The 24,277-nt window shown below is 44.6% G+C and overlaps 1 protein-coding gene across 1 annotated transcript in view; it reads right to left on the bottom strand.

The window, feature by feature from the left end:
• Window positions 1-7,018: 7,018 nt before the first annotated feature.
• Window positions 7,019-24,277, bottom strand: part of LOC109881454 (dihydrolipoyllysine-residue succinyltransferase component of 2-oxoglutarate dehydrogenase complex, mitochondrial-like) — a 21,856-nt gene continuing 4,597 nt past the window's right edge. Inside the window, exons 2-13 of the mRNA XM_020473585.2 lie at window positions 21,993-22,026; window positions 21,287-21,329; window positions 20,781-20,845; window positions 20,607-20,681; window positions 20,437-20,492; window positions 18,375-18,483; window positions 11,437-11,620; window positions 11,194-11,290; window positions 10,903-11,000; window positions 10,184-10,314; window positions 9,722-9,795; window positions 7,019-9,385 (exon numbers count right to left, since the gene is read on the bottom strand). Of these exons, the coding sequence (XP_020329174.2) occupies window positions 9,251-9,385; window positions 9,722-9,795; window positions 10,184-10,314; window positions 10,903-11,000; window positions 11,194-11,290; window positions 11,437-11,620; window positions 18,375-18,483; window positions 20,437-20,492; window positions 20,607-20,681; window positions 20,781-20,845; window positions 21,287-21,329; window positions 21,993-22,026 (1,101 nt within the window). The 3' untranslated portion in view covers window positions 7,019-9,250. The remainder of the gene's footprint in view (window positions 9,386-9,721; window positions 9,796-10,183; window positions 10,315-10,902; window positions 11,001-11,193; window positions 11,291-11,436; window positions 11,621-18,374; window positions 18,484-20,436; window positions 20,493-20,606; window positions 20,682-20,780; window positions 20,846-21,286; window positions 21,330-21,992; window positions 22,027-24,277) is intronic.

Here is a 24,277-nt window from a genome sequence, read left to right as displayed (position 1 = left end):
AAGCAGTCCTCTATTGCAGGTTAACTGTCCTTTTTATTAAGGCTACTCTCCTGTAGTAGAACCTCCCAACCTGAAGGCGGTGCTGTGGTACAGGTCCTGGATGCTAGAATGTTCCGGCTTTCAAGTTAATGGGGATTCAATTTCAGGTCAAGGCCAAATGGGTATCCTGTACAAAATGTAAATTAGAATAAAAATGGTTGTCCAATCACACAAACTCATAATAGTAAGTCGGACACGTGAAAGTAACCTCTGCTTCCTCTCCTTGTCCAAGTGCAAGGGGGTCAGAGGCGGACTGGCAATAGAGCGATTCAGGCCAATGCCAGATGGGCTAGTCCGTCTTTAGCCCAGGTGGCCTGGCTAAATTGGGGTATATCGTAGAATAATCCTAATGGGTGCTAAAGCAAAAACATTTACCTGTGTGGGAGCTTCAAGGAATTAATGGGCCAGTGTGTTAAATGCCAGGGCTGAATTCTGGTCCCAGTCCGCCCCTGAAGGGGGGGGTGTTTGTCAGAGTCCAGGTTCAGACTTATATCTACAGTTCCCACCATGTCTCCTGTCCCCAGTAAATAGAATCAACTACATTTAAATTAAAAGGGTTAATATAGCTCTCTGAAATGACAAGTCCAAGACTGAATGCCGTTTTTATCAGTCGTTCTCCAATAGTCTTCTGAATTACTGTATTGGCCGTTAAAATAATTGTGTGCCTTTTTTTTCCCTTCTTTTTTTTTGGGGGGGGGGGGGGGGGGCGACTGTTCTGTAATTAAAATGTAATATGAAGTTTTTCTACTGTTTTCTTTGATGGAATGTGTGTGTGTGTACACAGTTGAAGTCAAGTTTACATACACCTGAGCCAAATACATTTTAAGCTCAGTTTTTCACAATTCCTGACATTAATTCAGAGTAAAAATTCCCTGTTTTAGGTCAGTTAGGATCACCACTTTATTTTAAGAATGTGAAATGTCAGAATAATAGCAGAGAGAATGATTGACTTGAGCTTTTATTTATTTCATCACATTCCCGGTGGGTCAGAAGTTTAATGCATATAAACTTCTGACCCACTGGAATTGTGATACAGTGAATTATAAGTGAAATAATCTGTCTGTAAACAATTGTTAGAAAAATGACTTGTGTCATGCACAAAGTAGATGTCCTAACCGACATGCCAAAACTATAGTTTGTTAACAAGAAATGTGGAGTGGTTTAAAAAACGAGTTTTAATGACTTCAACCTACGTGTATGTAAACCTCCGACTTCAACTGTATGTCCATTTAGTATATTGACATAGCTCATCTTTTCCCATTGAGTGCAATGTATCGACACAAGCATCAATCAATTGACAGTTATCTTTTCCCATTGGCAACGGCAAAGCCGGATAGGAGCGTGGCCAGTCGACACAAGCATCAATCGGTTGATCCCTAACTGATTATGAGCTTCAATGTATTTCTCTTGTAGGACTTCCTTGCGGAGCAAAAAGGAAAAATGAAGAGGGAACCATGTCTGTGGATAACAAGGAGTTCCGGAACCATGTCTGTGGATAACAAGGAGTTCCGGAACCATGTCTGTGGATAACAAGGAGTTCCGGAACCATGTCTGTGGATAACAAGGAGTTCCGGAACCATGTCTGTGGATAACAAGGAGTTCCGGAACCATGTCTGTGGATAACAAGGAGTTCCCGGTACCATGTCTGTGGATAACAAGGAGTTCCGGAACCATGTCTGTGGATAACAAGGAGTTCCGGAACCATGTCTGTGGATAACAAGGAGTCCCGGAACCATGTCTGTGGATAACAAGGAGTTCCGGAACCATGTCTGTGGATAACAAGGAGTTCCGGAACCATGTCTGTGGATAACAAGGAGTTCCGGAACCATGTCTGTGGATAACAAGGAGTTCCGGAACCATGTCTGTGGATAACAAGGAGTTCCGGAACCATGTCTGTGGATAACAAGGAGTTCCCGGTACCATGTCTGTGGATAACAAGGAGTTCCGGAACCATGTCTGTGGATAACAAGGAGTTCCGGAACCATGTCTGTGGATAACAAGGAGTCCCGGAACCATGTCTGTGGATAACAAGGAGTTCCGGAACCATGTCTGTGGATAACAAGGAGTTCCGGAACCATGTCTGTGGATAACTAGGAGTTCAGGAACCATGGACATGACTAGATCAATCAATCAGCCAAACAACCGATAAATCAATAAACCAAACAACAATCGATAAATCAATCAACCAAACAACAACCAATGAATCAATCGATCAAGATTATTTTGAATTTAGTGGTTAAGATAAGCGTTGTGTTTGTGTATTGCAGCAAGCTAATATACTTATTGTTTCAACTGCAGATTGCCCCTTTAAGGAGATTAGAAAGTCATAGTTTGTACACAGAGTCAAATATGTTTTGTCCATGGCACTATATAATCTGTCTTTGTCATTGCTCAATTCATCCCACAGTCAGTTTGCTGAGCAGTAATAGGCAAACATCGGTAGTGAGAGAAGCAGAACAGACAGTGACCACTGGTGTAAAGTGAACAAGATGGAGGACGACATCAATAAACATCAGGCTGTGAACCAGCGAACAAACAAAACAAAACTGAATATTCAAGGTGGTATTGTAGGGATCTACACTCGTCTTCCCCACTCAAACCCTTCGTGGTGATTGGTGAATATGTTTGACCTTTAACCCCCCCAGCCAGCTGCGATGCAGAGAGGGCACGTCAGTTCAGCCAGGTGTTCCAAAGCCTGGTCTCTCTTCCGGTCTCTCCTCATCGCCTCCGGACCGTTCTACAGCCAGCATTAATCTTCTGCTACGACAACAATACACCCAGAGAGAGATACACAGACTGAGAGGCAGGAGGAGGAAGAATAGAAGACCTTGGTCCAGGCCCGTATCAAAGGCAGCCAGAGGGAGGCAAGAAGAATAGGGCCAGATGCAGCCAGGCGTGTGTCTGCTTTGTGAATGTACGAACGGCCTGTAAAGGAAATGGACAGGAAGTCCTGATGAATATGCACGCAGGTCATTACTTATGCAGGCACAGCGTTGGGTGGAAATAAGGCTGATTGTGTCTCAAGGTGTGTTTCTTTATGGAGAGATTATGGAGAGACTTTCGGTAGCTGAAAAGGCTTCGGTACAACAGCATCTGGAGAGTAATCATACCTGTAGTTTGGGGAGTAACGGTGCCAGTGGTTTGAGAGTAACGGTGCCTGTGGTTTGGGGAGTAACGGTGCCTGTGGTTTGGTGAGTAACGGTGCCTGTGGTTTGGTGAGTAACGGTGCCTGTGGTTTGGGGAGTAACGATGCCTGTGGTTTGGTGAGTAACGGTGCCTGTGGTTTGGGGAGTAACGGTGCCAGTGGTTTGGGAGTACGATGCCTGTGGTTTGGTGAGTAACGGTACCTGTGGTTTGGTGAGTAACGGTGCCTGTGGTTTGGTGAGTAATCATACCTGTGGTTTGGTGAGTAACGGTGCCTGTGGTTTGGTGAGTAACCATGCCTGTGGTTTGGTGAGTAACCATGCCTGTGGTTTGGTGAGTAACCATGCCTGTGGTTTGGTGAGTAACGGTGCCTGTGGTTTGGTGAGTAATCATACCTGTGGTTTGGTGAGTAGCCATGCCTGTGGTTTGGGAGTAACGATGCCTGTGGTTTGGTGAGTAACGGTACCTGTGGTTTGGTGAGTAACGGTGCCTGTGGTTTGGTGAGTAACGGTGCCTGTGGTTTGGTGAGTAATCATACCTGTGGTTTGGTGAGTAATCATACCTGTGGTTTGGTGAGTAATCATACCTGTGGTTTGGTGAGTAACCATGCCTGTGGTTTGGTGAGTAACCATGCTTGTGGTTTGGTGAGTAACCATGCCTGTGGTTTGGTGAGTAACGGTGCCTGTGGTTTGGTGAGTAATCATACCTGTGGTTTGGTGAGTAACGGTGCCTGTGGTTTGGTGAGTAACCATGCCTGTGGTTTGGTGAGTAACCATGCCTGTGGTTTGGTGAGTAACCATGCCTGTGGTTTGGTGAGTAACCATGCCTGTGGTTTGGTGAGTAACCATGCCTGTGGTTTGGTGAGTAACCATGCCTGTGGTTTGGTGAGTAACCATGCCTGTGGTTTGGTGAGTAACCATGCCTGTGGTTTGGTGAGTAACCATGCCTGTGGTTTGGTGAGTAACCATGCCTGTGGTTTGGTGAGTAACCATGCCTGTGGTTTGGTGAGTAACCATGCCTGTGGTTTGGTGAGTAACCATGCCTGTGGTTTGGTGAGTAACGGTGCCTGTGGTTTGGGAGTAACGGTGCCTGTGGTTTGGGAGTAACGGTGCCTGTGCCTATGCCGTTCAGCCATCGCTCATCCATATATTTATATGCACATATTCTTATTCATTCCTTTACACTTGTGTGTATAAGGTTGTTGTGAAATTGTTAGATTACTTGTTAGATATTACTGTACGGTCGGAACTAGAAGCACAAGCATTTCGCTACACTCACATTAACATCTGCTAACCTTGTGTATGTGACCAATAAAATTTGATTTGAAGACTACTTCAACAGAGAATAACAAGACTAGTCAACAGAGAATAACAAGACTAGTCCGACAGGCCTGTTAGGAAGAAAAAAAAATGGAAGATGAAATGAAAATTACCCGAATAATTTAGGTAAATTACCTCTCTGATGTTGGCTTAATGAAAACCAATAGTTATTTCTGCTGTTCCTAATGGTCCATCTGTCATCTGAATCAACACAAAGCCCTTATCGGACAAGCTTCATTGGATATTCATATGTTGGGTCCAAATTTTCAAGACAAATACAACAACAACAACAACAACAAACTCCATCACAACCGAATGAATATCTATGCACCTTGCAGTGTAGGCTTGGTCTAACGGAGAACATGCAACACATTAAAAAGCAATCGCGATAAAGGTACATCGTTAAAGTTACCCCATTGATGGTGTTATTGATCCCTGTATTCATCAACCATTAATTAAGGCCTCCTGTATTATCTATATGCTAATCAAACATTATCAACCTGTTTTATATTTTTATTTTTTATTTTATTGAAATTTCGAATGAACGAAACTTGTGTTTTCCAAATGGCGTTGTTCAGACCTTTGTGGACTGTAGGTGCTGGCACAGAAACAAAGACGCAACCATTAGTAGCCATTGTCCTCAATGATTATTAAAGTAAACAGAGAGTGTAGAGTGGAGGCAGCTGCAGGCACTTGAGGGGAGCGTCCGTGAAGAGGGGAGGAAGAGAGCGGAGGAAGGGCCCGGGCCAAGCAACCCACAAGACTCTCTGTTAGAGAGGTGAGCCCATTATTCTGAGGACATTATTCTAGAGAACAGCAGAGCGCTACGATAATTAGCTTAGAAGATCAGGGTGGTTGTCATTACACACCAAACTGAAGAAAACATATTAAAACAGGGAGGGACTATCAGGACTCAATAAGAACTGCTCGTTTTCCCTTTCTGTTGAAAATGTTTCGCTACAGTGTGCCTTAATGAATGAATGAGGGCCCCAGATCTATCTCTGGATATTAGGACTCATCTGGGTGTCGTAACAGCAGTGTAATGACAGACACAGCTAGGAACAAAACATTCTGTTCCTGCTTCCTATTAAGGGCCAATCTGTCATTGCTACATTCATTTCTAGACTTTTAAATGAATTATATATACTGAGTGTACAAAACATTAAGAACACCTGCTCTTTCCATGACATCCTGTGACCAGGTGAATCCAGGTGAAAGATATGATCCCTTATTGATGTCACTTATTAAAGCCTTGAGACATGGATTGTGTGTGTGTGCCAATCAGACAGTGAATGGGCAAGACAATAGATTTAAGGGCCTTTGAACAGGGTATGGTAGTAGGTGACAGGCATACCGGTTTGTGTCAAGAACTGCAACGCTGCTGGGTTTTTCAACGCTCAACAGTTTTCCCGAGTGTATCAAGAACGGTCCACCACCCAAAGGACATTCAGCAAACTTGACACAACTGTGGGAAGCATTGGAGTCAACGTGGGCCAGCATCCCTGTGGAACGCTTTCAACACCTTGTAGAGTCAACATGGGCCAGCATCCCCTGTGGAACGCTTTCAACACCTTGTAGAGTCAACATGGGCCAGCATCCCCTGTGGAACGCTTGACCCCTTTTAGCGTCCTTGACCCGACGAATTGAGTCTGTTCAGACGGCAAAATGTGTTCTTAACGTTTGGTATATTCTGTGTGTACCAATTGATTCTTGAAGAATACAACGTATAAATGCCTTGTAAAGCATAGTTCAACTGTCGTACCCCAACAGAACCCAAACTACACTCTTGTTTGTAGAAATAAAACAAGTAACGGCATAAAAACAACTATATCCTACAAAATATTATTACTACTTATTAATCACTGTATATCTAATAAATCACTGTGTGTGTTTATTTCAGGAACATTTCCCTGAGCCTCCTTTGACCCAGGAAATGCTCAGTCTGATTGGAAGATATTTCAATACACATCCCTAATTGGCTGATAGGACAGTCTAGAGCCCACCCCTGAACAGTCATTGGTCTATTATAATCAGATCACATTGTGAAGTCATGATTGTGGGCCAAAGGTTCCATCCCACCTGAACAGACTGAAAACCCAGGAACTGTTTTTCTAGCCAACTCTTAAGACAAAAAAGGCCATGATCATCATTTTCAAAATTTGAGAGTGTAATTTCAACCTCATAGTGTGGAAATATAAAAATAGGTAAATATATATATTTTTTTACTGCTCTGCTCCTTTAAAAACATATTTTGAATACCATGGATGGTCAGTCCTTGCGTCCATAACTCTATGTATTTGAGTGTGGTTGCATTTCTCCTGCCTTCTCTCTGTTGTTTAATGAAATCTGGGGATCTGCTTCGTTATGATTTGAACTGCAGATGAACCCCTTTTAAAATGACACCCCGTTACCAGACCACTAAGAAGAAGGTGGTCACGTGGTCTGGTTGACTGATTCCTCACAAGGTTTCTTCCTTTTCCTTAGGAAAATAAAAAGAGTCGACACCAGAACACTGATAAAAGTTCACACACTTTTATTGCGCAACGTTTCTGACCCATGATGCATCGGCCCTTTATTTCATGGTTATTTTGTTTGTTTGTTTGTACCTAGCACCTGCATGTTATTGGATGTGTCGTGTGCGTTTGAAACCAATCTGTCTTTTCCTTGACACTGTGCTTCTGCTTGCTCTACTGGGGAGGGGGGGTTTCTCTGATCCACGAAGGAAAAGCTATAAAACACATTAGATAAGATCAGAGAGGAGAAGAAAAACCAAGACGAGAATCTGTACATAATACTCTGGGATGTTTTTAAATGGGGTTTCCCAAGTATTGTATACGGCACATAGAGAATCTGCTTCCTGGGGTTCAACGAAGAAGAATTCATCATGAAGTGCGACTTGAAGACTGTACCCAAACACTGTGGCCCGGGTGTTACACGGCATGTTGCCTTGTCATGGACTGACAGAACTATCTCCAGAGGGCGAAGGAAAGGAAGTGGTTTCTCTTCTCTACCAAAAAAAAGAAGCTTCACTACAATGTGGAAATGTCTGCGTATGAAATGGCACCCTTCTCCCCCTGTATAGGGGCCCTAATAGAGTGAATCGGATGCCATTTAGTATGCAAACGATGTTTGCGGTGGTTTCGATGAAAGGAGCAATGCCCACTCAGTGGACAGTCATCCCAAAGAAGCAGGAAAAGTTCCTGCACCAAGAGACTAGACATGAAGAGGTGACCCTTTAACCAACCCCAGGAACAGCACTGTCAAAACACAGAACCACGACATGGGACAGTCATACAGAACCACGACATGGGACAGTCATACAGAACCACGACATGGGACAGTCATACAGAACCACGACATGGGACAGTCATACAGAACCACGACATGGGACAGTCATACAGAACCACGACATGGGACAGTCATACAGAACAACGACATGGGACAGTCATACAGAACAGAACCATGACATGAGACAGTCATACAGAACAGGCGATCTAGAATGGACTTCATCTTGTCTGACTGAGCAAATTCTTTAGACTAGAATTATAAAAACACGTATTTGGCTTTAAAAATGGGTAGCATGGATAGACCATTTACAGCTGATTGAAAAGCCCTCTGGTGCTAAGAGGAACACCGTAAAATGTTGATGCTTTTTTGGCATGTGACCTTTTCTTGATGTAAGTGCTTTGAATGGAAAAGTTGAATATTGAGACAGAACAGACCTGGTCGGTTCATCAGAGAGCCAGTATAATATTGAGACAGAACAGACCTGGTCGGTTCATCAGAGAGCCAGTATAATATTGAGACAGAACAGACCTGGTCGGTTCATCAGAGAGACAGTATAATATTGAGACAGAACAGACCTGGTCGGTTCATCAGAGAGCCAGTATAATATTGAGACAGAACAGACCTGGTCGGTTCATCAGAGAGCCAGTATAATATTGAGACCGAACAGACCTGGTCGGTTCATCAGAGAGACAGTATAATATTGAGACAGAACAGACCTGGTCGGTTCATCAGAGAGCCAGTATAATATTGAGACAGAACAGACCTGGTCGGTTCATCAGAGAGACAGTATAATATTGAGACTGAACCGACCAGGTCTGTTCTTCAGGGAGCCAGTATAATATTGAGACCGATCAGACCTGGTCGGTTCATCAGAGAGACAGTATAATATTGAGACAGAACAGACCTGGTAAGTTCATCAGAGAGCCAGTATAATATTGAGACAGAACAGACCTGATAAGTTCATCAGAGAGCCAGTATAATATTGAGACAGAACAGACCTGATAAGTTCATCAGGGAGCCAGTATAATATTGAGACAGAACAGATCTGGTCGGTTCATCAGTCAGTGATACATTGTATGATGTTGAATCAATCTGACATTTCAATCTGAGCAAAAACTGCTGAATGAAACAAACTAATAATAAGTGAATAATCTAAACATTAAATTCTCTCTTAGCCCCATTTCTGTTTGTGCCTTTCAGCCAACTATAATGTCTTTGTCACACAAACAGATCTCTTTTTTCAACCAAAAATAAACAACAGTGGATTTGGCTGTTTTTGGGACGGGTTGGTTTTATACAGATGTTTAAATCGCTGCGGGTGTGTTCAGCAGGCCACAACGTTTGTGGAGCATTATGTACAACCACATACCTCTCCGGGGTTTGTTAAAGAGAGTCACAACACTGCTCTTTGTAACGCTCAACAACATTAGTGCCTACTGAACGTGGCCCTGTTGCTCACATCACATGTCGAGCAGAAGAACGCGGGGATCCTCCACCACAGACTTGATCTTACGCAGGAAGGTGACGGCCTCTCTGCCGTCGACCAGCCGATGGTCATAGGTCAGAGCCACGTACATCATGGGTCTGATCTCCACCTGATGGAGAGAGAGAGAGAGTGAGTGAGTGAGTGAGTGAGTGAGTGAGTGAGTGAGTGAGTGAGTGAGTGAGTGAGTGAGTGAGTGAGTGAGTGAGTGAGTGAGTGAACCGAACAAAACACAACCAACCAACCAACAGAACAAAACACAACCAACCAACCAACAGAACAAAACACAACCAACCAACAGAACCAAACCAGTCGACACCACACACTGATACAAGGAGCTCCAGCCCAAGACCCAGACATGACAAATAGGGGAAATTACAACAACAAAAAATAGGTTCATAGGTTCAATAGGCAGAATGTTTAGGTCCACATGTCCTCTGTGCCTTACCTTTGGAGTGGCCACAGCCACACTGATGTCAACATAATCCCTGTAAACGATCTCTTTGGTTGTATCGTCAATCACTGGGAAGAGCAAGAGAAGAAATATCAATCACTCACTTTTTTATTTTTTATTTTTTTTACTTCAATACCGTTTTCAATCCAATGCATTCTGGGCTCTCAAGCAAAAGACAGAGTTAGAAGTGTCAAAAGCTATTATGAGTTGATGTGTATAAGCTTCCTCCTATAAACAGAAGACCATTCCTTCATCAAAGCCAGTTTACTTTAAAATGTAACCGCTGAAATAAGTGTCTGTGGTGTTGAAAGCAGAGTTAACAATTGGGGGAATTTTTTGTTGTTGTTGTTATAAATTCCATAGTTTAAGAAATCCTGGTTTGAGGATTCCAGATTTCCTGCTTATTCCGGAAATTTTCCAACTAAGATTTGAGAAAGACAGAGAGAGAGTCTTAACCTCCGTTGACAGAAGCCTGGTCCATGAGAGCGTGGGCTGAAGCCTTAACGAAGGCCGACATGAAGCCAAGCTTGATGTTATGTCTCTTCAAGAAAGCATCTTTATGGAGCTTCCTCATCTCCTGGATGTTGCTGCAGAGGGAGGGGAGAACTGTTAAAGCAGGCTGTGTCTGTAGGAAGCATCTTTACGGGGTTTTCCTCATCTTCTGGATGTTGCTGCAGAGGGAGGGGAGAACTGTTAAAGCAGGCTGTGTCTGTAGGAAGCATCTTTACGGGGTTTTCCTCATCTTCTGGATGTTGCTGCAGAGGGAGGGGAGAACTGTTAAAGCAGGCTGTGTCTGTAGGAAGCATCTTTACGGGGTTTTCCTCATCTTCTGGATGTTGCTGCAGAGGGAGGGGAGAACTGTTAAAGCAGGCTGTGTCTGTAGGAAGCATCTTTACGGGGTTTTCCTCATCTTCTGGATGTTGCTGCAGAGGGAGGGGAGAACTGTTAAAGCAGGCTGTGTCTGTAGGAAGCATCTTTACGGGGTTTTCCTCATCTTCTGGATGTTGCTGCGGGAGGAATGACTGTAAGAGGACTGGGTCGTTTTTTGGAAAACATGCCATTTTGAAGTGTCTGTAGGGTGGCATGTGCATCCGTGAAACCACCGGGCCTTCTGGGACGAATAAAGTGATATTGCATTGGACATCCAACAGCAGCATTGTGTTGCATCGTCTCACCTCATGTCTATCTCGTTGAAGGTGGTGAGCATGGCACAAGTCTGCTGAGCCTCCTTCAGTCGCTGGGCGATCCTCAGCCTTATACGATTCATCTTTACCTGGACGAATGACGAGACAAATCGGTTGGTTGTTGATTGGATGCATCTGTAGTTATATTTTTTTTCAATAAACGAGAGTGAGACACTTCTCTTGGTTTGAAACCAGCCTAAGGCTTTATCCCTGCTATTTCATCTCGTTCTGTCAGTACGGGAAGTGTTGGCCTGAACCTGGCCTGGTGTAGAGAGGTCGTACCCTGCTCTCTGTCCTGGCCCCATGGGCTGCTGCTGGTGGTGCTGGTGCAGACCACAGTCTGGTGCAGTCTGGTGCAGACTGGGCTTGACCGCAGAAACTAGAGAGAGAGAAAAAAAGAAGACTTTATTACACAAAACAAATATCAGTTTAAGTGAGTCCCCATCACCACTTAAATGTTGTAATAATTCTACTAAAGTGAACATGAATGAAATGTTTGTTTATAAACAGCAGCTGACGACCTACAAGGTTTGGCTTGTGCTGCCACGGGGGGTAAGGCGACAGGGACGGCGGCCATCGTTGGGGGAGGGGCTCATGCTGCTGCAGGGACCTCTACTGCTGGGGCGGCGTTGGCTGCTGCTGCAGGGACCTCTGCTGCTGGGGCGGCGTTGGCTGCTGCGGCTGACCAAAGAAGAAGAGACATTCAGATCTAGCTACAGATTGCTACACCAGATAACGTGACAGAACCAGAGATTGTTGGTATCCATTATACTGGCCATTCCAGGTTTGCCCATCTTTGTTCTCGATTCTGGCCAAACATGCATCTACTAAAATCTCCATGTCCATTTGCAGGTGGTGCATTTGAATTAATTTAAATAAATACATGTTTTGCCATTTTAGTCTGGATTAAATCTTCCCTCATTGACCGAGGTAGTGGAGTGGGAGGGGGATGGATCCACTTGGATCAATGACTCAACACGTCAGCTACTGAAATGACTGCATCACTCAAAGAGCTGCAGTTAGTTTCAGAATGGATGGCAAGGAATAAGTTAGTCCTAAATAAATACTTCTAAAACTAAAAGCACAGTATTTGGAACAAAAACATTCACAAAACCCGAAACCTCAACTAAATCTTATAATGAATAATGTGGAAATTGAGCCAGTTGAGGTGACTGAACTGCTTGGAGTAACTCTGGTTTAAACATATTGATACAACAGTAGCTAAGAGAAGTCTGTCCATAATAAAGTGATGCTCTGCCTTCTTCACAACACTATCAACACAGGCCCTAGTTTCTACCTTCTTAACAGCACTATCAACAAGGCAGGTCCTACAGGCCCTAGTTTCTACCTTCTTAACAACACTATCAACAAGGCAGGTCCTAGTTTCTACCTTCTTAACAACACTATCAACAAGGCAGGTCCTACAGGCCCTAGTTTCTACCTTCTTAACAGCACTATCAACAAGGTAGGTCCTACAGGCCCTAGTTTCTACCTTCTTAACAGCACTATCAACAAGGCAGGTCCTACAGGCCCTAGTTTCTACCTTCTTAACAACACTATCAACAAGGCAGGTCCTAGTTTCTACCTTCTTAACAACACTATCAACAAGGCAGGTCCTACAGGCCCTAGTTTCTACCTTCTTAACAACACTATCAACAAGGCAGGTCCTACAGGCTCTAGTTTCTACCTTCTTAACAACACTATCAACAAGGCAGGTCCTAGTTTCTACCTTCTTAACAACACTATCAACAAGGCAGGTCCTACAGGCCCTAGTTTCTACCTTCTTAACAACACTATCAACAAGGCAGGTCCTACAGGCCCTAGTTTCTGCCTTCTTAACAACACTATCAACAAGGCAGGTCCTACAGGCCCTAGTTTCTACCTTCTTAACAACACTATCAACAAGGCAGGTCCTACAGGCCCTAGTTTCTACCTTCTTAACAACACTATCAACACAGGCAGGTCCTACAGGCCCTAGTTTCTACCTTCTTAACAACACTATCTACAAGGCAGGTCCTACAGGCCCTAGTTTCTACCTTCTTAACAACACTATCAACAAGGCAGGTCCTACAGGCTCTAGTTTCTACCTTCTTAACAACACTATCAACAAGGCAGGTCCTACAGGCTCTAGTTTCTACCTTCTTAACAACACTATCAACAAGGCAGGTCCTACAGGCCCTAGTTTCTACCTTCTTAACAGCACTATCTACAAGGCAGGTCCTACAGGCCCTAGTTTCTACCTTCTTAACAACACTATTAACAAGGCAGGTCCTACAGGCCCTAGTTTCTACCTTCTTAACAACACTATCAACAAGGCAGGTCCTACAGGCCCTAGTTTCTACCTTCTTAACAACACTATCAACAAGGCAGGTCCTACAGGCCCTAGTTTCTACCTTCTAGACCACACTATCAACAAGGCAGGTCCTACAGGCCCTAGTTTCTGCCTTCTTAACAACACTATCAACAAGGCAGGTCCTACAGGCCCTAGTTTCTACCTTCTTAACAACACTATCAACAAGGCAGGTCCTACAGGCCCTAGTTTCTACCTTCTTAACAGCACTATCTACAAGGCAGGTCCTACAGGCCCTAGTTTCTACCTTCTTAACAGCACTATCTACAAGGCAGGTCCTACAGGCCCTAGTTTCTACCTTCTTAACAGCACTATCAACAAGGCAGGTCCTACAGGCCCTAGTTTCTACCTTCTTAACAACACTATCAACAAGGCAGGTCCTACAGGCCCAAATTTCTACCTTCTTAACAGCACTATCAACAAGGCAGGTCCTACAGGCCCTAGTTTTGTCGCACCTGGACTACTGTTCAGTCATGTGGTCAGGTGCCACAAAGACGGACTTAGGAAAATTGCAATTGGCTCAGAACAGGGCAGCACGGCTGGCCCTTGGATGTACACAGAGAGCTAATATTAATAATATGCCCTGGCTCAATGTAGAGGAGAGATTGACTTCTTCACTACTTGTTTATATAAGAAGTGTTGACATGTTGAATGCACCAAGGTGTCTGTTTAAACTACTGGCACACAGCTCAGACACCCATACATACCCCACAAGACATGCCACCAGTGGTCTCTTCACGGTCCCCAAGTCCAGAACAGACTATGGGAGGCGCACAGTACTACATAGAGCCATAACTACATGGAACTCTATTCCACAGTACTACATAGAGCCATAACTACATGGAACTCTATTCCACAGTACTACATAGGGACATGACTACATGGAACTCTATTCCACAGTACTACATAGAGCCATAACTACATGGAACTCTATTCCACAGTACCACATAGAGCCATAACTACATGGAACTCTATTCCACAGTACCACATAGAGCCATAACTACATGGAACTCTATTCCACAGTACCACATAGAGCCATAACTACATGGAACTCTATTCCACAGTACCACATAGAGCCATGACTACATGGAACTCTATTCCACAGTACTACATAGAGCCATAACTACATGGAACTCTATTCCACAGTACCACATAGAGCCATAACTACATGGAACTCTATTCCACAGTACTACATAGAGCCATAACTACATGGAACTCTATTCCACAGTACCACATAGAGCCATAACTACATGGAACTCTATTCCACAGTACTACATAGAGCCATAACTACATGGAACTCTATTCCACAGTACTACATAGAGCCATGACTACATGGAACTCTATTCCACAGTACTACATAGAGCCATGACTACATGGAACTCTATTCCACAGTACCACATAGAGCCATGACTACATGGAACTCTATTCCACAGTACTACACAGAGCCATGACTACATGGAACTCTATTCCACAGTACTACACAGAGCCATGACTACATGGAACTCTATTCCACAGTACTGCATAGAGCCATGACTACATGGAACTCTATTCCACAGTACTACATAGAGACATGACTACATGGAACTCTATTCCACAGTACTACATAGAGCCATGACTACATGGAACTCTATTCCACAGTACTACATAGAGACATGACTACATGGAACTCTATTCCACAGTACTACATAGAGCCATGACTACATGGAACTCTATTCCACAGTACTACACAGAGCCATGACTACATGGAACTCTATTCCACAGTACTACATAGAGCCATGACTACATGGACCTCTATTCCACAGTACTACATAGAGCCATGACTACATGGAACTCTATTCCACAGTACTACATAGAGCCATGACTACATGGAACTCTATTCCACAGTACTACATAGAGCCATGACTACATGGAACTCTATTCCACAGTACTACATAGAGCCATGACTACATGGAACTCTATTCCACAGTACTACATAGAGCCATGACTACATGGAACTCTATTCCACAGTACTACATAGAGCCATGACTACATGGAACTCTATTCCACAGTACTACATAGAGCCATGACTACATGGACCTCTATTCCACAGTACCACATAGAGCCATGACTACATGGAACTCTATTCCACAGTACTACATAGAGCCATGACTACATGGAACTCTATTCCACAGTACTACATAGAGCCATGACTACATGGAACTCTATTCCACAGTACCACATAGAGCCATAACTACATGGAACTCTATTCCACAGTACCACATAGAGCCATGACTACATGGAACTCTATTCCACAGTACTACATAGAGCCATGACTACATGGAACTCTATTCCACAGTACTACATAGAGCCATGACTACATGGAACTCTATTCCACAGTACTACATAGAGCCATGACTACATGGAACTCTATTCCACAGTACTACATAGAGCCATGACTACATGGAACTCTATTCCACAGTACTACATAGAGCCATGACTACATGGAACTCTATTCCACAGTACTACATAGAGCCATGACTACATGGAACTCTATTCCACAGTACTACATAGAGCCATAACTACATGGAACTCTATTCCACAGTACTACATAGAGCCATGACTACATGGAACTCTATTCCACAGTACTACATAGAGACATGACTACATGGAACTCTATTCCACAGTACTACATAGAGACATGACTACATGGAACTCTATTCCACAGTACTACATAGAGCCATGACTACATGGAACTCTATTCCACAGTACTACATAGAGACATGACTACATGGAACTCTATTCCACAGTACTACATAGAGCCATGACTACATGGAACTCTATTCCACAGTACTACATAGAGCCATAACTACATGGAACTCTATTCCACAGTACTACATAGAGCTATGACTACATGGAACTCTATTCCACAGTACTACATAGAGCCATGACTACATGGAACTCTATTCCACAGTACCACATAGAGCCATAACTACATGGAACTCTATTCCACAGTACCACATAGAGCCATAACTACATGGAACTCTATTCCACAGTACTACATAGAGCCATGACTACATGGAACTCTATTCCACAGTACTACATAGAGCCATGACTACATGGAACTCTATTCCACAGTACTACATAGAGCCATAACTACATGGAACTCTATTGCACAGTACTACATAGAGCCATGACTACATGGAACTCTATTCCACAGTACTACATAGGGACATGACTACATGGAACTCTATTCCACAGTACTACATAGAGACATGACTACATGGAACTCTATTCCACAGTACTACATAGAGCCATGACTACATGGAATTCAGGTAACTGATGCAGCAGTAGAATTAGTATAGCTCCTTTTTTGATTCTACAAGACCATCAGACTGTTAAACAGCCATCACTAGCACAGAGAGGCTGCTGCCCTATATACAGACTACCCCTATACCATCAGACTGTTAAACAGCCATCACTAGCACAGAGAGGCTGCTGCCCTATATACAGACTACCCCTATACCATCAGACTGTTAAACAGCCACCACTAACACAGAGAGGCTGCTGCCCTATATACAGACTACCCCTATACCATCAGACTGTTAAACAGCCATCACTAGCACAGAGCGGCTGCTGCCTACATACAGACTACCCCTATACCATCAGACTGTTAAACAGCCATCACTAGCACAGAGCGGCTGCTGCCTACATACAGACTACCCCTATACCATCAGACTGTTAAACAGCCATCACTAGCACAGAGCGGCTGCTGCCTACATACAGACTACCCCTATACCATCAGACTGTTAAACAGCCATCACTAGCACAGAGCGGCTGCTGCCTACATACAGACTACCCCTATACCATCAGACTGTTAAACAGCCATCACTAGCACAGAGCGGCTGCTGCCTACATACAGACTACCCCTATACCATCAGACTGTTAAACAGCCATCACTAGCACAGAGCGGCTGCTGCCTACATACAGACTACCCCTATACCATCAGACTGTTAAACAGCCATCACTAGCACAGAGCGGCTGCTGCCTACATACCGACTACCCATATACCATCAGACTGTTAAACAGCCATCACTAGCACAGAGCGGCTGCTGCCTACATACAGACTACCCCTATACCATCAGACTGTTAAACAGCCATCACTAGCACAGAGCGGCTGCTGCCTACATACAGACTACCCCTATACCATCAGACTGTTAAACAGCCATCACTAGCACAGAGCGGCTGCTGCCTACATACAGACTACCCCTATACCATCAGACTGTTAAACAGCCATCACTAGCACAGAGCGGCTGCTGCCTACATACAGACTACCCCTATACCATCAGACTGTTAAACAGCCATCACTAGCACAGAGCGGCTGCTGCCTACATACAGACTACCCCTATACCATCAGACTGTTAAACAGCCATCACTAGCACAGAGCGGCTGCTGCCTACATACAGACTACCCCTATACCATCAGACTGTTAAACAGCCATCACTAGCACAGAGCGGCTGCTGCCTACATACAGACTACCCCTATACCATCAGACTGTTAAACAGCCATCACTAGCACAGAGCGGCTGCTGCCTACATACAGACTACCCCTATACCATCAGACTGTTAAACAGCCATCACTAGCACAGAGCGGCTGCTGCCTACATACAGACTACCCCTATACCATCAGACTGTTAAACAGCCATCACTAGCACAGAGCGGCTGCTGCCTACATACAGACTACCCCTATACCATCAGACTGTTAAACAGCCATCACTAGCACAGAGCGGCTGCTGCCTACATACAGACTACCCCTATACCATCAGACTGTTAAACAGCCATCACTAGCACAGAGCGGCTGCTGCCTACATACAGACTACCCCTATACCATCAGACTGTTAAACAGCCATCACTAGCACAGAGCGGCTGCTGCCTACATACAGACTACCCCTATACCATCAGACTGTTAAACAGCCATCACTAGCACAGAGCGGCTGCTGCCTACATACAGACTACCCCTATACCATCAGACTGTTAAACAGCCATCACTAGCACAGAGCGGCTGCTGCCTACATACAGACTTGAAATGATTGGAACACTTGATGAGAGAGAAAGATGGAGATGGGGAGAGAGTGTACCTCCTTTTTTGAGTTTGAAGAGGGGATTCCCGGCCTCTACCCTCCCTCCATCTGGCACCAGGAGCTCCGTGATCACACCGGCCGCCGGAGATCGCACCTGCAACGAGGTCTGAGACAAAACGCATTCTTGTTATCAAACCGTACACACAGTTAGTCAAATTACAAAACATACTACATTCCAGTATTTGATAGCTTTGACTTTTATAAATATCTGATCATCAATGACGTCATAAGGTGAGGACCCTTTTTTCTCCACTTCCTGTCTGAATGACGTGCCCAAAGTAAACTGCCTGTTACTCAGGCCCAGAAGCCAGGATTGGTATATAAATGGTACCATTGGATAGAAAACACCTTGAAGTGTGTAGAAATGTTAAAATAATGTAGGAGAATATAACACAATAGATATGGTAGGAGAAAATCCAAAGAAAAACCAACCGGGAAATGTTTTAAACAGTTAAAGGCTACTCTCAAAAAAATAAAGGGAACACTTAAACAACACAATGTAACTCCAAGTCAATCACACTTCTGTGAAATCTAACTGTCCACTTAGGAAGCAACACTGATTGACAATAAATTTCACATGCTGTTGTGCAAATGGAATAGACAACAGGTGGAAATTATAGGCAATTAGCAAGACACCCCCAATAAAGGAGTGGTTCTGCAGGTGGTGACCATAGACCACTTCTCAGTTCCTATGCTTCCTGGCTGATGTTTTGGTCACTTTTGAATGCTGGCGGTGCTTTCACTCTAGTGGTAGCATGAGACGGAGTCTACAACCCACACAAGTGGCTCAGGTAGTGCAGCTCATCCAGGATGGGACATCAATGCGAGCTGTGGCAAGAAGGTTTGCTGTGTCTGTCAGCGTAGTGTCCAGAGCATGGAGGCGCTACCAGGAGACAGGCCAGTACATCAGGAGACGTGGAGGAGGCCGTAGGAGGGCAAAAACCCAGCAGCAGGACCGCTACCTCCGCCTTTGTGCAAGGAGGAGCAGGAGGAGCACTGCCAGAGCCCTGCAAAATGACCTCCAGCAGACCACAAATGTGCATGTGTCTGCTCAAACGGTCAGAAACAGACTCCATGAGGGTGGTATGAGGGCCCGACGTCCACAGGTGGGGGTTGTGCTTACAGCCTAACACCGTGCAGGACGTTTGGCATTTGCCAGAGAACACCAAGATTAGCAAATTCGCCACTGGCGCCCTGTGCTCTTCACAGATGAAAGCAGGTTCACACTGAGCATGTGACAGAGTCTGGAGACGCCGTGGAGAACGTTCTCCTACCTGCAATATCCTCCAGCATGACCGGTTTGGTGGTGGGTCAGTCAAGGTGTGGGGTGGCATTTCTTTGGGGGGCCGCACAGCCCTCCATGTGCTCGCCAGAGGTAGCCTGACTGCCATTAGGTACCGAGATGAGATCCTCAGACCCTTTGTGAGACCATATGCTGGTGTGGTTGGCCCTGGGTTCCTCCTAATGCAAGACAATGCTAGACCTCATGTGGCTGGAGTGTGTCAGCAGTTCCTGCAAGAGGGAGGCATTTATGCTCTGGACTGGCCCGCCCGTTCCCCAGACCTGAATCCAATTGAGCACATCTGGGACATCATGTCTCGCTCCATCCACCAATGCCACGTTGCACCACAGACTGTCCAGGAGTTGGCGGATGCTTTAGTCCAGGTCTGGGAGGAGATCCCTCAGGAGACCATCCGCCACCTCATCAGGAGCATGCCCAGGCGTTGTAGGGAGGTCATACAGGCACATGGAGGCCACACACACTACTGAGACTCATTTTGACTTGTTTTAAGAACATTACATCAAAGTTAGATCAGCCTGTAGTGTGGTTTTCCACTTTAATTTTGAGTGTGACTCCAAATCCAGACCTCCATGGGTTGATAAATTTGATTTCCATTGATCATTTTTGTGTGATTTTGTTGTCAGCACATTCAACTATGTAAAGAAAAAAGTATTGAATAAGAATATTTCATTCATTCAGATCTAGGATGTGTTATTTTAGTGTTCCCTTTATTTTGTTGAGCAGTGTATAATGTGACTTCTTTAGTGTTTACAGGACCTTGTCAGTCTCGATCTCACACACCACCTCATCCTCTTTCACTGAATCTCCAACAGCTGGAAAAGACCAAAGGAAGGTATGACTGTCCTACACAAAACCTAGATGGCAACAAGATAGTAAACATGAGCTGAGTGGATTTTCCTGAGACCCCCCCCCGCACCAAAAACTACCTTTCTCCCACCTGACGTCCCCTTCTGTGATCGACTCAGAGAACGGAGGGGTGTTGACAGTGACAACTTCGTCCCCTGATAAAAAAACAACACAAATATGTAAGGCAGATTTGATTTAAAACAGTAACTTGTTTACTACACAGAGAAAGGCTAGAGAGATATTGGAATACATACTATGTGCTGTAGATGTCTTGAAGTATCTGATGTGGAAGACAACAATTGATGACGGAGGCTCACATCTAAAACAGGAAGAAAACATGTTTATTATGTAGCAGCCTATAAACTAGCCAATTTTTTTTTTAATGATTTTTTTTTACCTTTATTTAACTAGGCAAGTCAGTTAAGAACAAATTCTTATTTCAATGACGGCCTGGGAACAGTGGATTAACTGCCTTATTCAGGGGCAGAATGAAAGATTGGTACCTTGTCAGCTCAGGGATTTGAACTTGCAACCTTTCGGTTACTAAGCCCAGCACTCTAACCACTAGGCTACCCTGCCACCCCCGGGGTAAAGTAGCCTCTTGAAAAACAAGGGGTTTAAAACCAGCGCAACGCTCATTAAAAGACTCTCAAACATAATTCATGAAACAAACATTTTCTGTATCAAACAAAAATACATGTGAAACCTTCAGATGACTCCAGGCCTCAAGATAAACTCAGGACCAAGAGAAGACACTTACAACTGAGTGTTCCTGTAGACAACCCTGTTGCCAGTGGAGAGGCCTTCAAGAAGATAAAAGGAGACAGAGAGAGAGAGAGACAGAGACAGAGAGACACAGAGAGACACAGAGAGAGAGAGAGAGAGAGAGAGAGAGAGAGAGAGAGAGAGAGAGAGAAAGAAAGAAAGAAAGAAAGAAAGAGGGAGAAAAAAAATTGAGTGGGAGAGAGAGCGGAAGAGAAAAGAGTGAGAAAGAGGGCATAAGGAGAGAGAGTGAAAGACGGAGAGCGAGGAACTGAGGAATATTATTATTAGTGTTTCCAACACAGTGATAACCACTGTTGAGTCAGTCCATTCTGGAGAACACTGGGTGTATAGCTACATTAACAGCTCCTTGATGATGGGATACTTACAGGCCTTACGGCGACCTTTGATACTTAACCGACATAACAGTCATCATCCAAACAGAGTATGTTTTTTTCCCCCCCCTGAATTTATAAAACAGAATAAAGGCCCATCATCTAACAGTCTTAGGTTGGGCCGTGTTCATCATGCACAAAACAGAACACAACAAAGAACTGAAAACAGGGAGGGGCTTACCTGGACTTGTCTAACGAGGAAAGTTTGTTTTTCGTTGAAAAAATGTTTTGTTACGGTGTGCACGAACAAAGAGGTCATTGTAAACCCTAACAACCTGAGCAGAGAAGAAGAGAGAAAGGCCGACTCACCTGAAGTTGTCCTCCCAGCCAGCACATTATTACCCTGAAAATAAATGTTCAAGGGAGAAAGATAAATATCCTGTTTAATTCTCCAGCTTCAGAATCAATAGGCTTTACATATTAATTCTGTGTGCGCACTTCCATGAAGTTTCCTTTGAATCTGTAGTACATAACGGCGTGTTTATATCCTATAACAACCTCCTACAGGACTATAACTGTCTCCTAGTAGAGAGGCTACATACCGGCGTGTTTATATCCTATAACGACCTCCTACAGGACTATAACTGTCTCCTAGTAGAGAGGCTACATACCGGCGTGTTTATATCCTATAACGACCTCCTACAGGACTATAACTGTCTCCTAGTAGAGAGGCTACATACCGGCGTGTTTATATCCTATAACGACCTCCTACAGGACTATAACTGTCTCCTAGTAGAGAGGCTACATACCGGCGTGTTTATATCCTATAACGACCTCCTACAGGACTATAACTGTCTCCTAGTAGAGAGGCTACATACCGGCGTGTTTATATCCTATAACGACCTCCTACAGGACTATAACTGTCTCCTAGTAGAGAGGCTACATACCGGCGTGTTTATATCCTATAACGACCTCCTACAGGACTATAACTGTCTCCTAGTAGAGAGGCTACATACCGGCGTGTTTATATCCTATAACGACCTCCTACAGGACTATAACTGTCTCCTAGTAGAGAGGCTACATACCGGCGTGTTTATATCCTATAACGACCTCCTACAGGACTATAACTGTCTCCTAGTAGAGAGGCTACATACCGGCGTGTTTATATCCTATAACGACCTCCTACAGGACTATAACTGTCTCCTAGTAGAGAGGCTACATACCGGCGTGTTTATATCCTATAACGACCTCCTACAGGACTATAACTGTCTCCTAGTAGAGAGGCTACATACCGGCGTGTTTATATCCTATAACGACCTCCTACAGGACTATAACTGTCTCCTAGTAGAGAGGCTATATACCGGCGTGTTTATATCCTATAACGACCTCCTACAGGACTATAACTGTCTCCTAGTAGAGAGGCTATATACAGTAGAGAGGCTATATACAGTAGAGAGGCTATATACAGTAGAGAGGCTATATACAGTAGAGAGGCTATATACAGTAGTGAGGCTATATACAGTAGTGAGGCTATATACAGTAGTGAGACTATATACAGTAGTGAGACTATATACAGTAGAGAGGCTATATACAGTAGAGGGGCTAAATACAGTAGTGAGGCTACATACAGTAGAGAGGCTATATACAGTAGAGGCTATATAAGTAGTGAGACTACATACAGACACCTGTTAGTCAGGCTGATTGAGGTAGTATGTACATGTATAGTTAAAGTGACTATGCATATATGATAACAGAGAGTAGCAGCAGTGTAAAAGAGGGGTTGGAGGGGCACACAAACGCAAATAGTTCATGGTCACTCTGCATCTCAGTAAGGAGTCCAGACATGTTCCAATAACAGTTACATGTTAGTCACTTATCAGACACTCATATCCAGAGAGACATAACGGAGCAATTAGGGTTAAGTGCCTTGCTCATGCACGCAGAGATGTTTCACCTAGTTGGCTTAGGGATTCAAACCAGCAACCTTTTGGTTACTGGCCCAACACGCTTTACTGTTAGGCTACCCATAGTAACATGCAGGAGTTCAATGCCACAGAAACTGACAGATAATCAGTGAGTCCCCATTGGTACACTTTACCCCCCTCTTTCCTTCCCCTCTGATACACGTTACCCCCCCTCTTTCCTTCCCCTCTGATACACGTAACCCCCCTCTTTCCTTCCCCTCTGATACACGTCACCCCCCCCCTCTGATACAACGTCACCCCCCCCCCCTCTTTCCTTCCCCTCTGATACACGTCACCCCCCCTCTTTCCTTCCCCTCTGATACCGTCACCCCCCCCCTCTTTCCTTCCCCTCTGATTACACGTCACCCCCCCCCCTCTTCCTTCCCCTCTGATACACGTCACCCCCCCCCTCTTTCCTTCCCCTCTGATAACACGTCACCCCCCCCCTCTTTCCTTCCCTCTGATACACGTCACCCCCCCCTCTCTTTCCTTCCCCTCTGATACACGTTACCCCCCCCTCTTCCTTCCCCTCTGATACACGTTACCCCCCTCTTTCCTTCCCCATTGGTACACTTACCCCCCTCTTTCCTTCCCCTCTGATACACATTACCCCCCCTCTTTCCTTCCCCATTGATACAACCGTCACCCCCTTCCCCCCCTCTTTCCTTCCCCTCTGATACACACGTTACC

This window comes from Oncorhynchus kisutch, linkage group LG12 (assembly GCF_002021735.2).
Source record: "Oncorhynchus kisutch isolate 150728-3 linkage group LG12, Okis_V2, whole genome shotgun sequence".
NCBI classification, from domain to species: Eukaryota; Metazoa; Chordata; class Actinopteri; order Salmoniformes; family Salmonidae; genus Oncorhynchus; species Oncorhynchus kisutch.
Note: the sequence above shows the minus strand (reverse complement) of the source record. Positions and strands in the feature narration are given on the sequence as shown.